The sequence below is a fragment of the Zalophus californianus genome, chromosome 12, assembly GCF_009762305.2.
Source record: "Zalophus californianus isolate mZalCal1 chromosome 12, mZalCal1.pri.v2, whole genome shotgun sequence".
Classification (NCBI taxonomy): Eukaryota; Metazoa; Chordata; class Mammalia; order Carnivora; family Otariidae; genus Zalophus; species Zalophus californianus.
This window is the reverse complement of record NC_045606.1, coordinates 95,592,124-95,608,361: the sequence shown is the minus strand read 5'-3', so window position 1 is coordinate 95,608,361 and position 16,238 is coordinate 95,592,124. Positions and strand designations below refer to the sequence as shown.

General features: G+C 36.8%; 1 protein-coding gene across 8 annotated transcripts in view; it reads left to right on the top strand.

Annotated features, from left to right (window-relative positions):
• TPK1 (thiamin pyrophosphokinase 1) overlaps positions 1-16,238 on the top strand; it is a 352,799-nt gene that overhangs the window by 163,699 nt on the left and 172,862 nt on the right. For all 8 annotated transcript variants that reach the window (XR_003516359.2, XR_003516358.2, XR_003516360.2 and 5 more), the window contains one exon: positions 12,158-12,253. Coding sequence is in view for 5 of the 8 variants with exons in the window: in XM_027573183.2 (XP_027428984.1) it covers positions 12,158-12,253 (96 nt within the window). In the remaining 3 variants the exon portion in view is untranslated. The remainder of the gene's footprint in view (positions 1-12,157; positions 12,254-16,238) is intronic.

The following is a 16,238-nucleotide window of genomic DNA, read 5'->3' as shown; positions in this document are numbered from 1 at the left end:
TGCTGTGTTCTCTAGGCCTCTGTGACTCCATCTCTCTCTACTCATTCGTGTGGCTCATGGGACCCCCCCTGCTCATCAGTCCTTCCCTTGCTCCCCACCTATATCTGTTGGGACTCCCTCCTTTGTACTTTGCTTGCTGAGCTTGATCTAAATATTTTTTCATAATTTTATTCCTTGATATCTATTAATACGTGATCTTCTGCAACCTGAGGTCTATGGTCATTCATCCTGGTATCCCTAGTAGGTAGAGGCTTCTCATCACAGTTTATATGAAGCAGGTACGTAATTCTACTGCTACTGTGCTACTGTAATCAGCAAACCGCTGATGCCACACGATACGTGATGCAAAAAAAGATGTCTGTGACCAAATAGATTTGTGATATTAGACATTCTATATGCCCCTTTTGGAAATTCACCATGGACAATATCATTTTAAGGAAGGCTTCCAAAAATCTGATTTGTTCGCTTTCGTATTTCTCAGTGAGTTTGACCACAGAACACTTACCCTTTACCTACCAACACCTAATGCATGTTGGTTTCCAGCTAGGCTAAAATGTGTTTGGATGATTATCTTGTTTCACTGTTTGAGGTTTCTTCTATTTTTAAAAGTTGATAGGAAAAAATAATCGCAACCTTGAAAATAACAGTATTAGCCAACAATGATTTTACAGTGCTTCCAATATGCCAAATATTTTATATGTACTTTCAATTATAAAGTCATTTATCCTTGCAACAAACTTCATTAGGTCAGAACTATTATCCACACTTTATAGATAATGGAAAGCACAAAGAGGTTGTACAACTTGCCCACGCTTACACAGCTAGGAAATGGTTAAGTGGGATCTAAACAAGCATTCTGGCCCCCAGAATCCACATTTTTTTCCTCACCGCTATGCAGTAATCCTCTAGTGAAAGGAGGGAGTTTTCTCAAAGCAAAGTGAGGATCAGGTTCATGTGCTGAGGAAGTTCTGTAACCTCCTTTTCTCTGTGTGGTATTTAATATCCTTTCCTACTTCTGCTTAGTTCTAAGTAACTGGGCAACAATACCCACCTAGGCTACCTTCAGCGCTGGCTGCCTGCCTGCCCCCCCTCCTCACTTTTCACTTTTCGGGAGACTTGGCAGGGAGTCCTGGTGGAGCCTCGTTCTTTCCTTAGCATATTCAGAGTGGTTGTGAAGGAACAGCATCCAGACCAGGAGCAGATCTCTGGGTCTGGATGTGTACAGGAACATCATAAAACAGGCGCTTATTCGGACATCCTAATTGAGAAACAATCTCTTTAGCTCTTTGTTTCAGGGTTTCCATCACCATCCCCAAGTCCATGCTTCACTAGGAGGTCTGACTCACAGGAATTGGCATATAGTCATACTCATGGCTGTGATTTTTTTTGTTTAATTGAAGTATAGTTGACAAATACATTAGTTCCAGGTGTACAACATAGTGATTTGACAATTCCGTCATCATGCAGTGCTCACCCGAAAGTGTGGTTACCATCTGTCAGCATACAAAGTTACTATGGTATTATTGACCATATTCTCTGTGGTATACTTTTCATTTCCATGATTAATTTATTTTATAACTGGCTAAGCTTGTACCTCTAATCCCTTCCACCTATTTTACTCATCCCCCCATGTCCTCTGGCAACCACCAGTTTGTTCTCTGTGTTTATGACTTTCTCTGTTTTTGTTCATTTGCTGTATAGATTCTGTATATAAGTGAAATCACATGATTATTTGTCTTTGTCTAGTTTATTTCACTTAGCACGATACCCTTTCTGTCCATCCATATTGTCGTAAATGGCAAGATTTTTATGGCTGAGTAACATTCTATTGTGTATATATACCACATCTTCTTCATCCTGTATCCATGAACACTTAGGTTGCTTCCATACCTCGGCTCTTGTGAATAATGCTGCGGTTAACGTAGAGGTGCATATCTCTTTTCAAATTAGTGTTTTGTTTTCTAGATATTTGTAAATATCTAGAAGTGGAATTACTGGATTACATGGTGGTGGTTTTTTTTAATTCTTTGAGGAACTTCTGTTTCCACAGAGGCTGCACCAATTTACATTCCCACCAATAGTGCAGGGAGGGTTCCCTTTTCTCTATATCCTCATCAGTGCTGGTTTTTCTTGTCCTTTTGATACTAATCATGGCTGTGATTTATGACAGCAAAAGGATACAAAGTAGAATCAGTGAAGGGAAAAGGCACATGGGGAGAAAATCTGGAGAAAACCAATCACTAGTTCCAAGAGTTCTCTCCCAGTGGAGTCACACAGGATGTGCTTCATCAAATTGTGACAATAAGTGTGAGCTATGGTCAACAGGGAAGCTCAATGCCCAGAATATTACTGGGGGCATCCATATGTAGGGCACCCACACCCTCTGCATAGTATGTATCAAAATTCGAGACTCCCAGGAAGAAAACCAGCAGGTGCTCAGCATAAACCACATTGAATAAACAGTTTAGGCACAGTAAGCCACTTTTAGCTTTTAAGAAAAAATTTTTTTTTTTTTTTTTTTTAGTATAGGGAACTATTTACTATTCAAGTTCTCAGTTGTGAGCCACGGGCCAACCTTGCAGGCAAAGCTTTTTTAGGGTAACAGTCTGAGGCCTGCTATGTTAACACTTTGGGGCACTCTCTTCCAAAAGAACTCTGGCTCTGCTTTTAGGAAAAAAGCCATCATTTAAGACCCCATGTTGTTCTAAAAAGACTTTTGACTTCCATTAATAGAAGTGGTGACATTCTTGTTTGGAAAGCTATAGTTTTCATTCAATCCCATGTTGAAAGGAAGGGTTATCTTATAACACCCAGGGCAGTGAAGATTGCGCTAGATGAGAATGTCTCTTTATGTTTGGGATTGAATTGAGAATTGCAACAAGGTTAAATTGCATTTATTTTTCTCTTTCATGTATGATCTAGAAAACCAGAAGGAGAACATTAAATTATATCAGGCAGCCTGTTACTTGGGGTTTTTAAGAGTTTAATCATGTGATATTCTTGCCGAAGAAATCATTACTTGTAGGCTGTCATTTGATGATTAAAAAAAAAAAATCTTTTTAGTTGAAAAGTGAATTGTTTTTAGAAGGTTGGTAAATAAAATGGAAGGAGCAATCCACCATAGTGTGCTTTATACAATAAAGTGGAAAGTGGGAAATGGTTATTTTGTGATTACATTTCTATAGATAAAAGACCATTTTCATACCAAGGAACATAGATCACTTAGATTCCAGTTGGATTTATCTAATTAAACTTGAGAACAAGTTTGGGCTAATTTTAGATCTGTATCTTTGATTATCCAGAGTACATGGCATTTTGCCCCATAACTACTATACTCTCAATCTGGCAGGCAGTTTCTTTTTTTTTTTTTTTTTAAGGATTTTATTTACTTATTTGACAGAGAGAAAGTGCATGCAGAAGCAGGGGGAGCGACAGGCAGAGAGAGAGAGAGAGGGAGAAGCAGGCTCCCCAAGGAGCAGGGAGCCCGATGCGGGACTCGATCCCAGGGCCCTGGGATCATGACCTGAGCCGAAGGCAGTCGCTTAACCAGCTGAGCCACCCAGGCGCCCTGGCAGGCAGTTTCTTATTAGAGTTCTGGTGAGTTCAATTTAAGAATGATTATGGAAATAATAATAAAATAAAGTATTACTTTAACATATTCGATTTTTAGAAAACTCTTGAATATGTCTCCCCAAAATATTCTTAAGTGTTTATCATGCCTACATACAATAAGAAAGGCAACTTTAGCAGTAAATAGAGGAAAATAAAGTGTGTGAGAGTCAGAATGTTAAGACTCAATAAAACTTTTATCATAGCTTAAAAAAAATCTCTTATCATTGCTTATTTACAAAAAAATCCATGTCAATATTCTAATATGATGGGATAGTAAATTATTTCATTTTCAGAGCCAACTTGAAAGATAATCTTTGATAGCTTTTTGCCTCCTTTCCTACACCCTGTTGATTGACACTTACTTCCCCTTCCAGAAATGTCCATTTCTTTCATACTGTTCTTCACCGCTCAGTCCTCAATCTGATGAACCACTTCTCATTTCATTCCTGCTTCACACTCCAGACTTGTCTTAACTTCCCTGCTGTCCAATGAAGTCCTCTTTCTCTTAATGAAAGTGATTTCTCTTTGCTTATTATGAAGCAAGTATAGCAATTAAACTAATTCACAGTAAGAAATTAATGATGAATTATCTTTTCTACTGTTACATTTTAAGAAACTCTTTGTCCTCCTCTACTATAAGTGGGAATACGTATTTTTACATCCTTCCTAGCAAGCACCCTGGCAGCATATATCAAAGATCATAAACAGTTTTCTTACTATTTCCCAGTAATTTCATTTTCTCTAATTCGAAGTAATTTCATTTTTTCTAATTCTAAGAAAAATAAACTGAAAGAAACACCTATACACCGAGATATTGAGCATAAGGGTAAGTTTAATAGCAGAATTGTCATGAATATAATGATAAATATTGTGATAATATTGTAAGTTAGGAAAGCAGGAAAAAGGAGAGCGAGATAGCTAAGCATTCAGTGCCCGTTTGCAGATGTCTGAGGTCTCTACACCTTGAGCTACTAAGGAAGCGGCATGGGGTCAGGCAGGAGTCATGTCTGCGAAAGAGCTAAAGGATTTTCAGGTACTTAAAACTGGAGAAAACCAACTATTTTGGCTTAAACCTGCCAAAATACCCAAAGTTTAATTAAGCTGGGTTGAGTACAAAGTATGGTTGGTTCAGAGTATGGGCTTCAGATCACATAGAATGGCCTCAACAGTTGTGTGACCTTGGGCAAGTTATTTAATCTCTCCAAACTTCACTCTGCATATCTTAAATGTGATCATGACATTTACCTTATTAAGGGTATTGTGGGGATTCAAGAACATAACTCATGTAAAGTGACTAAAATCTCCCATAACAAAATGTGTACTCAAATACTAATTATAAATGTTATTAATTTAATGAGGAAGACAGTTAATTATCAGCAGATCACAATGTTAAGATTCTAACTTTAACATACTTTAAAAATTCTCTGATTTTTTGCGGGAAGCCTGCTTCTCCCTCTCCCACTCCCCCTAGCTTGTGTTCCCTTTCTCACTGTCTCTCTCTTTCTGTCAAATAAATAAATAAAATCTTTAAAAATAAATAAATAAATAAAAATTCTCTGACTTTTCAAAGAATTGGGTTATATTTAGTTAGGAAAAATCTTAGGTTATTGAAAAACATCTTAGATTTTATAGCTACATACATATTGCTTTTAATTATGCAAGGTGCAAGGCTATATGCAAGGCACTCCAAATAAATATTCAGAATTGGTGTGCATGGTACCTAGGAGGAAATAACACTTCTGAATTCTGAACCTTATAAACTCAGCCCATAAAGTTACAGTAGAAGTCTCAGAGCCCCATAAAATCTCTTCAGGGTAATTTGCACAAGTCCTTTCTTGTCCTGGGTAGGTGGATGGGCACCAAATGACTTCACCTAAAATGAATAAGCTAATAGCAGATTTGGGAATGCTTTCACCAGACTTAACTCCTTGCCTCTTGTTTTAATGAGGCCAAGTCTCTCTGTGGATATAGTGTATGAAATAACAATTGATACATTGTTATAATTTTTTTCAAAGGATCTGTTTTCTTTCCTATTAAAGAGTTTTAGAGGAGTCAACATGGTATATAACCTGATAGGTTTCATGTGTGCTAAATGTAAAAACTAATTAACTTATATTAGTTAAATTATTGGCAAACAGTAAATTAAGTAATGGAGAATGACAGTCTAATGACTTTTGCATTGGTCTTTTGCAATTAGGTTGATTATTGACACTCATTGCCTTGTAATAATTTCTTTTAGTTGTCAGTAAATTCAAAAATAGTTTGGTAAACATCCACACAAAGTCCTTTGGAGAATATTAACAATATGTTGCTTACTCTAGTGATCTTTGAGGTGAGGCGGTCTGACTGTAGCATCTCATGTTTCTAGAGATTCTTCGGAAGTGCTGAGGTGAGCATTTGCTGTGTTCATTGCTGGGCCTGGAGCTTTATGTGCATTATCACTTGGAACCTCAGTCTCAATTTTAGTTGGCAGATTAGTTCCATTACAGATGAGGAAAATGAGGTGCAGAGAGATTTTTGTAAAGGGCTGAATCTTTTTCCTTCTATTAAATTTCTCACACATGAATAGGGTTTAGTTGTAATCACAAAAAAAAAAAAAAACAAAAAAAACTAATTGTGGGCCTGGAGCAGGGATCCATTGGCAAACTCCAGCCCACAGGCCAGATCTGGCCCATTGTCTGTTTTTGTACAGATGGCAAGCTAAGAAGTGTTTTTACAGTTTTAAATGGTTGGGAAAAAAATCTAAAGAAGAAGAATGTTTTATGGCATGTGAAGATTATCTGACCATCAAATTTCAGTTTTATTGGAACACAGGTATCCCTAGTTATTTCTCTATTATCTGTAGATGACTTCATGATACACAGGCAGCGTGAATAGTTGGGACACGGGCCCTATGACCTGCACAGTCTGAAAGTGCTCCTATCTGCTCCTTTGCAGAAAACTGCTGATCCCTGGTCTAAGCTGATAATTGATCATAGGCCTTTATAAGAGACTTGATTCATTACTGAATGCTTCCTACTTGCCATGCACTGTGTCGGGTTCTCATACTGGGGATGCAGTAGCGAACAAAGGACACTTTCATGAGGCTTACAGCTTAAAGCTCCTAGTTTGGTTAATACTTTAATAGTAATTAGGTAGATATAATAAGTTTACATAATAACATTATTTGGTCATTTGAATAAAATATTTTAATACTCATAAAGTAGGCTATTAATGGTTTATAAAGTAATGAAATTGGTTAATGTAATAATAGTTATTTGGTTAATCTAAGCATTTAGCATAACCCTTATTGTTTAAACTTTTTTCTTTTTTAAAAATGTAAGTATGCCACCCTGAACATAAGCCTATCTTTTTTGTTGTTTTTCATTAGAGAGGGAAAAGGAGGGTTAAGGGCAGAGGCACATGGAGAGAGGGAATCTCAAGCAGGCTCCATGCCTAGTGTGGAGCCTGACATGGGGCTCGATCTCATGACCTTGAGATCATGACCCTGATTTCATGACCAAAATCAAGGGTCAGACATTTAACCAACTGAGCCACCCAGGCACCCCTAAACCTATCTGTTTTAAATGATTTGTGATTTTACTGTGATTAGGATCATAGATTACACATATTACATACATTTTTGTGTTTGCTGTAACTATAGATGTTAGCAGTTAGCAGTTAGAAATTGAAGTGAGCACTGGGTGTTATACGCAAACAGTGAATCGTGGAACACTACATCAAAAACTAATGATGTAATGTATGGTGATTAACATAACATAATAAAAAAAATCTAAAAAAATTGAAGTGAGTTATTGTCATTCTAGGGGATATTCTGGAAACTGTTTACTGCTAAATTTTTGTTAGGTTCCTGATGTCGGTTTGATTCCTTGTCAGTGGTCTTAAGAAATACATTACAACTCATTCAAAGATATTCTGAATTACTAATGTAGTACTTCATAGCGCTTCATTGGTTAGCCTCCGTGTACATTGGTAGTTCTTTTTCCCTCACAGAATGTTAACTTTGTTAACATTGTTGTTGGATTTTAATTTGCTTAATTACATATGAAGCACTAATATTTGTCACCACTTTAAGAATCTGTATTAGTCATGCCCTAAAACAAAAGTGTTACATGATTTTCTTATGGCAGTGGTGGCATAATACCTTTGAAAAAATAGCAGTGCTGCTTTTCTGTGTTAGACTCATTGTCTAAAGCTTATCCCCGTGTATGTTTTAGAGAAGCATACCATTAGTGCCATGAGTAGAAAGATGGTTTTAATCCATCCATCATTTTTCTATCCATCAAACTTCTGTGGAGTGCTTGACATGCCTCGGTATTGTCCTAGCAGCTGCGGTGCGGATGTTAGTTTCCCGATACTCAGGAAGCACTGAGTCTTCCCTTCCTGACTAGAGATCATGCATCCCCAGAGTCGTTGACAAGGCTTCTACTAAATGGCAGTTTTTGCCTGTGTGTGTACGCGGTTTGCTCCACTTCAGTTCATTTTTCCATGAGCGCACTCCCTCACATGTGAAGTTCTACATCTGGTAACTTAAGTTTGCTGATTTTTTGTCTTTAGTCTCCTCCAATCTGCTAATTTATCATGTTGACAGTAGGGTTAATTTACCTTATTTGTAGCTTTTCTACATCCTTCTGCACCTTTTATATCTGCATCTGTCATTTTAATGTGAACTCATGATACTTCCTTGATATTGTGAATTATTTCAATTTCTTAATACATATTTTCTATTATAATACGATTCTCACCAGTGCAGTTTTTTGATGTTCGTTATATTTCTATGGAGGAGAAGCTAATGTAATCAATCAGTAACTTTCCGAGTATCTCGTTGCAGTGTATTGTGGTTGGCTCTACTTTACAGTGTAGCTTAGCCCCAAAACCAAAATGAGATTTCAAATGCTCACACTATCTCTACTACCCGACAAAAAGAAAGGAGCAATTTAGGGATGAATAGAAGACTTTCTTTCAAGCACTTACTGGATAGTGGTGAAGTATGGGTAGGAGTTTCTTAGTATGGAAAGAGGAAGAAAAAGAGCCTCCCCTTACCTTGGCTGTCTTTCTCACACTCAAACATACACGTATTTATATTTTACATGTTTACTAATTATGATATTCGTGTTTTTATTTACCACTGGGCCATTAGTATTTGGTAGATTCCTACTTCCTCTGTACACAGTGCAGTTTAATAAAGCAATATATATATATATATATCTAGTAAGCCCTTAAAAAGTAGTTGACTGGGCCTCTGGAAATTATTTATAGTTAAATTTTCATGTGTCTTTTCCTGGTTTTGATTCATGGAATGAGAAAGACCTAATGAGGAAGTCTGTGGTCAGTTCGACACACCAGAACAGAATTTTTAAACTAGTTTGAACTTAGTTTTCCTTGCTTTTCCTTTTATGTTTGGTTATAGTTTGGAGGGCATGGGGTAGGCATTGTGGTTCCTCATCTTCAGAAGACTCCTTTTAGGTTAGAACAAAATTAAAATAGCCTTGATATTTACACAGACTAAAATTTGTGACATCAATCCAAATCTTTTCCTTTTGAATTCTAATATAAAACAAAACTAATAAAATATAATATTAAAAATAATAATACAGCTTGAAAAAGTGGTGTGTCTATAAAGGGAACTTATTATTAGAATTGAGCTATTAAATTTCTATTTGTATAATGACAAAAACGTCATAAGGCAAGTGTATAGGATGAGATTGGAGCCACCTGCTGGCTCATAAAATAATAATTTGTATCCTAAAAAATATATTCCAAGCAACTAAGGAAAATCAAAGACAGTAGCAGTTGAAACTGAAGTTTCCACTCAAACATTGGTGTGTTAAAGGTGCTTTAAGGAGTTTTGCAGTTTATGCTTTGGAAGGTTTCTGTATATTCTTAAGTATATATACATCTGTTAGAAAGCTAATATTAGAAACCATTTATTAGAAAGTGATATACTTATTTGGCTAAATTTCCTAGCTTTTTATATCTTCTAAGTCCTTGGATTAGTGTGAGTTTTCGTTTTGTCTTTTAAACATCTAATCCACTGAAATTCTTCACAGTACCCAGGGCTTCTGACTCTATTAAATGGAGTCTTACTCTATATCATAAATAATTATAAATAAATATATAATAGGTAAGCATCACTTGATACCTTAGAGCATTTCTGCATTTTTCCTTGTCTGCAGGATTTTGGTAGTTTATCTTTGGTTTTACATTTCTTCTCTTTTAGATGTTAATATGTTATCGTAAGACCTAGAAAACAGTAAAAACATCTTTAGTTGGCCAAAGACCTGGTATTATTGCACTTTGGCTGATACTTTGTTTTGCCAGGATCCTTTCTAGGGTTGTAAGCTGCCCTGTGAGGACGGTTGGGGCTGTTTGCACTTCCAGTGAATTCCTTCTCAATCTGTGATGAGATTAGAATTATTTAAACTCATGACAATTCCAAGAAGCTATGGATGGCTGATAAACACCTCAGTTAGAGTCAATAGAAGTTCTTGGTTTAGACACAGCCCGCATTTTTTAGTTCTGGTAATCTGTCTCCATGTCCTGACTTACACTTTTTTGTGTGTCTGTCTTAAATTGATGAGGTAAAGCCTTGCTCATATGTTTTGGGAAACCTCAAAGCTTTTCTCGTGTAACCATTCTTATGGAACCAGCTCTGGAGATGTTATATGACCTTTTTGTATCCGGTATCTAGGTATTTATTCCCACATCATCAGAGTAAAGAAGTAGAATTTCTAGATGTGACATTGTTGGACCCTGTTGTCCAGGGTTTAGCAAATCAATTTAAATCTCTCATTTTTATTTTCTTAATCTACAAAATATTATAGTGGGACCAGATTATTTCTTGGGTTCTCATTCACTATAATTTGTCCTATGGATCTGTGTTGATTCTGTAAGGATAACTGTGAACGTAAACAATGGTCTGTTAATCGTCTGTTGTATTATTGCTATTTCAGATTGCCTTTTTCATTTTGTTTCTTTTTGCTGGAGTGATTATTTATATTGTCAGCACTAAAAAGACAAAAGTGATTTCCCATTGTTAAAATGCAGTATTTAGCAATAAGATACCATGCTCTCCTACTCCGTTGCCAGCATACGTTTTTATTCCTCAAGAATATTAAACATTTATTGAATACTTACCATGTAGCAGACTGGTACCCTGCACTAGAAATAGTAATGCGTGAAACATAATTCCTGTCCTCAGGGAACTTTCAGTATAGTGATTTTTTTTGGGCGGGGGGGGGGGGGTTGGTGACAATCTAATCTCCTCAGCCCTGATAATTTCCCTGTAGGTTCTGGCATATTCTTATATCTTTTTTCTAGGAATGTTAACCTGAGACAAGTCAACTGCTTTATGCCCTTTATGTGATTGTAGTAAATTTCAATGTTCTCTTAGGGTCAGAAAAGTACATGTCAACGATTTTGTAAAAATGACATATATATCTTTTAGGGCATAGTATATTTCTGAATGATGAGAAATTAATTTTTTCATTGGTCACTACCTTGTAGGATAGCAGTCATAAATGAATGAAGCCCAGGTTGAGCTTGACACATTTAGAGAGACCTTGAAGTTAAAGAAGAACCGTTAAATCTACTGAGAACAGTTCTTAGAATAATTTAGGAGGCAGTATGGGTGTTCTGTATCCTTGAAAACTCTTTGAATGGCAACTTTATATACAGGATTATATTTAACTTCCCCTTACTCAGCTGTTTATGAGAGACCACGAATTGTTACATTCGTGAATTAAGAAGTTACGGTTTTACACGCCTTTGCCTTTGTTAAGACAGTGGAGGAAAAGGGGTCATTTCAGAAATACTGTTTCTCTAGCTGTCTGAGTTCACGAGTGCCAACAAGTTGGCACTGTCGTAGCTTCGTAGTTGTAAATATGTTCCTGGTTTTCCACTAGGTAAGGTCTCTGGTGTAGAAGAGGCAAAGACCATATAAATTCACTTCCTTATGTCCAAAAAGTAATCCAAGAGACATATTTATGCAGGTGTAGCTCTTCATGCTGCTTTTTACTTTGGGTAAGAAAGGTGCTGTAAAGGAATTTTATAGAACAGCTGACTTGATTTTACTTAAAATGTAGTTTTATCATTAGTTCAATATTAATGAGTTTTTCCATTCATGTAAGTAAACTTAGGAGGTCCACTTAAATTCATACTTCTTTTTTAGAAATAGTTTCATTTTAACTTCAGGTAGTTTTACTGTGAATATATTTTATAATACTTGTACCAGAGTCCTTATGTTAATCTCGAATGTTGTCACAGCAGTGATTCTTAAAGACCATTAATGTAGTATAAATCTGCACTTTTGTTGAATAAAATGATTGTCATAATCAGACCATTATTGTGATATTCTAACACCATTTCTGAGATGTCTTGTTATGTGAAATAAAAACGATAATGATACTAATGATCAGGGTATAATACAGGCATAATAGGCTATATCTGTTGATACCTTATCTTTACTTTTCTAGTGTTTGATCTTGTCATAATAAGGCTGCCATCATTATGAATTCTTAACTTTCCTCTTACTTTAAACACATAGGGATGTGAGATTATTTCAACGCCTGACCAAGACCATACCGACTTTACCAAGTGTCTTGAACTGCTCCAAAAAAAGATAGAAGAAAAAGACTTACAGGTAAGATATACACCTTTTGGGTGGTAAGTCTTAGTAACAAGGATATGAAAGATCCTGCTTAAAGTTTTTACTCCTCTGAAGTGATTAGTTATTCTTGTGCCAATGTTTTGGCTGTCAGATTTTTCCTGTATGTTAAATAAATCTGTACTTAGCTGCCAAAGAATAATGTGCACTTAAATCAGAGGTCAAAGATTCAAATACCTTATAGTGATGAAGTCACAAGATGGGTGAAGTGGACCTTATATAAAGTAGTTGAAACTGGCAGCTCATTCTTGGCCTAAAATGAGTAGCAACTTTTCATCTCTCATTCATCATTTCCATGAAGACCTATGTGTGTTTTCTTTTTATATGTGTGTTTAAATATTGTAAGGGCAAAACAAACAAATGTGGCCTGTATTTGGCCCATGAGTCATCATTACAAACTCTTAAATAAACAAACAAAACATGATCAACTTTTTTACATCAGGGAAGAGTCTGCTACTTTGCATCTGTGGACTCTAAGGTGTTCCGTAATGTCTCTCACCTAGCATCCAAGCATTTAATAACACTAGTTTAGCTAGTATACAAGTTTATATTTTATTATATTTCACAATTTTTCTTGGTACTTGAAATGATATGCAAAATATTTTTTAAGCCAGTGTTTAGTGAAGATCAACCAAATTAAGCCTGAAGCATTGAATGGCAATTGACCATTCTTTTACTGGCAGAAGCAGGAGGGTAAGCTGAGGTGCACGATCAGATTTGTAATTTTAAACTAAGAAAAGTAGGAAAACACCTTTGTACATTAAAATGCTTTTGATGGTACAAATAACAGGAAGTACATTTCAACCTGGCCTCAATAGTCAGGCGAGATAGGTAGTCTTCAGATACAACTCAGATGTCTTGTCTGTTTCTTTGATTGTCTTTGTTCCGCTTTGTAGGCTTTGTCTCTAGTATGGTTTCCCTGACTGCCTTCAATGACCACCTGTAGCAGCATTTTAGCCCTTCACATTCAGGGGGATTAAAGGAGAAGGGACATCACTTCCCATCATCATCATCCAACTTCAGTCCTGAGATCTCTCCATTAGGCCACTCTTGGTTTTGGCAACATAGGATGAGAGTAACCTGATTGTCTTGGACTGGAGCCGGGATTGAGTCTCATGTCTCTCATCTGTCTCATGCAGACTAATACCCATGTGGCAGGACAGCAGAGGTATTGGAGGGGCAGTCCTAAGAAAAACTTACTCCCTCACAAAAGTTTTTCAGATTGCTTTTGGCATATATTTACTAAGTTGAGGTAGTAGATCCTTTTCTGTCTTTGAAGACAAGCCTTGTTAATTATCCTAATTGACAAGTAGCACATTGTACAAACTGAACAAAATTGAGTGAACATTTCCCATCTCTGTTGTAGCTTGAACTATACCAAATGTATTGTGCTATTTCCAGCAATAAATTGCTATAATTAAATATTTATTTAACGAAAACAGAACACAGCCCATTGAGAGTTATCTGCTTCATCCAGACAGAGCTGATTTTGAGTTTCTTAGAAAAGAAATTGTAAATTCCTCACAACCCGTGTTTCAGTTTTCCTAGCATCAACACTGAAATTATTGAAAGCTGGGAATGCAATTATGTGTGTCAAATTGATAGTATCTGTAATACAGTATTTGGTCATTAAGTCTGAAAATAAATAATCGTATCTCAAACTTAATGCTGAAATTCAGAGGGAGCCTTAAACTGAGGGAAGAGGGTAATCAGGTATCAGGTGTATATGATCTGCGAAGCTGATCTGGTAAGGTCTTGGATGATCCAGTAGGGAGGACAGAATCAAGACCTATTAGAGCAGTCGTGCATTGAGCAGAAAGGACCAGACCCTCCTACTCCCATTGTGGTTAGTCACCGGCTACGAGCTCTCAGGGAAGGGTGTGGCTTTGGTGGCCCACTTTGCTGTATCCTGGAGTTGCCACTGGGCCATGACAACCGGCTGGCCCCCTCACAGCCCTAGCGAGTTCTTTCTAGGGGGAAAAGGATCAGTGCACTTCCACGGCTGCCTCAGGCCCCTGGCATGATTTAGGCCCAGCACATTCTCCAGCCTCGTCTTGTACTACTATTTCTCTTTGGAAAATATACCCTAGTCCCTCTCCTTCTCTGCCTTAGGTGTTGTCTCCTTTGCCTGGATTGTTTTTGCATATCGTTTGAATATTTTTCGAATTTTTCTTTCTCTTCACCTGTCCCACAATGGCAAAATAGGTGAGGTTGTTAAGGAGGCCATCTCTTCCCCATTCCTCCAGGTTAGTTTCTGCCACTGTGTGTGTCTGTACCCCCTGTGTTCTCCTTCAGGGCACTCTGAACACTTCCAGTAATTGTGTTGGTTATTTCTAATTGTTTGCTGGAAGCCTTTCTTCCCAGCCTGACCATATAGCCCACAAAGTGGGGCAGATCTGTCTTGTTCATGCCTGAACAACAGCACCTGGCGTGGAAGAGGTGCTTTGGGCCTGTTGAGTCTGTGTTGTGCCCTATGAACGCACAGGGGAGTTGAATACAACACAGGTAGGGGAAAGGCTTCTTAGAGAAGGCTGAGACATCATAAACAGATAGGGGTTGCATGGCAGAGGGAAGAAGAGCGTTCTAGGATAGATACCTCAGGACTCAGGGAGGATGGGTAGCTCTTCAGTGAACCAATGGCAGGGAGTTTGAAGAGTTCTAAGATGGACAACAGTGTGATTAGTTTCGTGTTTTAAAAAGCATCATTGGATAAACTGAAGGCTCCATGACTCACAACAAAAACCTTGTGGTTTCCTTAATATAACCTTGAGGTTACAGTAAATCTGATGAAGTAGAGTATCTGTGAGCTTCCACTCGGCTTTACATTTAACCTGGAGATACAGCGTTTCATCTGATTTAATGTAATAGCAAGAGAAAAGCTAAATTAGAAAGACTAGCAAGGAGAGTAATAAAAGATGCTTCTACCCCCAAGTGAGATCATCTTGAGATGAGGGCTATTCAAAATTTCTACTTAAAATGCACATAAACTATATAGAAAGATCTTTTATACTTCTCCACCTAATAAGTCCTATCAAATTATCATACATTTGTATTTCTACTTAGTAAATTATAAATATGAATTTGTCATCAAAGTGTCTGTATTTGTAAGATCTTATCTTACATACTTTAAAATGTTAGTTATAAATAAAATTAATATTTAATATGTTAAGAAACCGTACTATGTAACATCTTAGAACGTTATAGAATTTGAATTAGTCTGTCCTTACCCTGAAGGAGCTTACTATCCAGAACATGTGATTAATTTTTTAAAGTTTCCCTAAATCACTACAGTTATTTATTTATCTATTTTAAAACTGTTCACCCTCAACTTTTATTCTTTTGCAAAAGGATTCACCGATACGTGTGACTTTTTAATGCTTTGTTTTCATGTTACCACATTATTTATCTGTAACTGAGTCATGAATAATACATTATCAGGATGCCATCTGATATGACTGGATCTTCAAAGAGCACATCTATTTTCTGATGTCATGATGCATACTTGAGATCTAAACCTTTGAATTCAGTGGAAAACATTAAAAGCTATTGCTCCAACTTTCTAAGAATGTAAGATGCATGTTGTTTAGGAAGAAGCAAAACAAATCTAGATTATAAGGCCCTGAGAATAACAGGCCTCCTAAAATACAGTTTGGAGTATTTTGTACTATTATATGATGACAGAATTCAATATTTCAGTCTCTGAGGTTTTATTTTTTATTTTTATTTTATTTTATTTTTACTGGCTGCTTGGAGTTTATTTTCCACTTGGTACAAGGCACACGGTTCCAGGTGTGAGGAAGACTTGAATGTGGCTTGGATAGTAAACAGTGGGATTCTCTCAACTTCCTTTTTGGTGTTTTGCTATTTTGATATAAAAGAACCCAATTGCTTCTGCCTGTGGCAGCCTGACTAGTCTACGGGGAAGCGGGGGGAGAGGGGGGTAATCCAGCGCCTCCTGAAG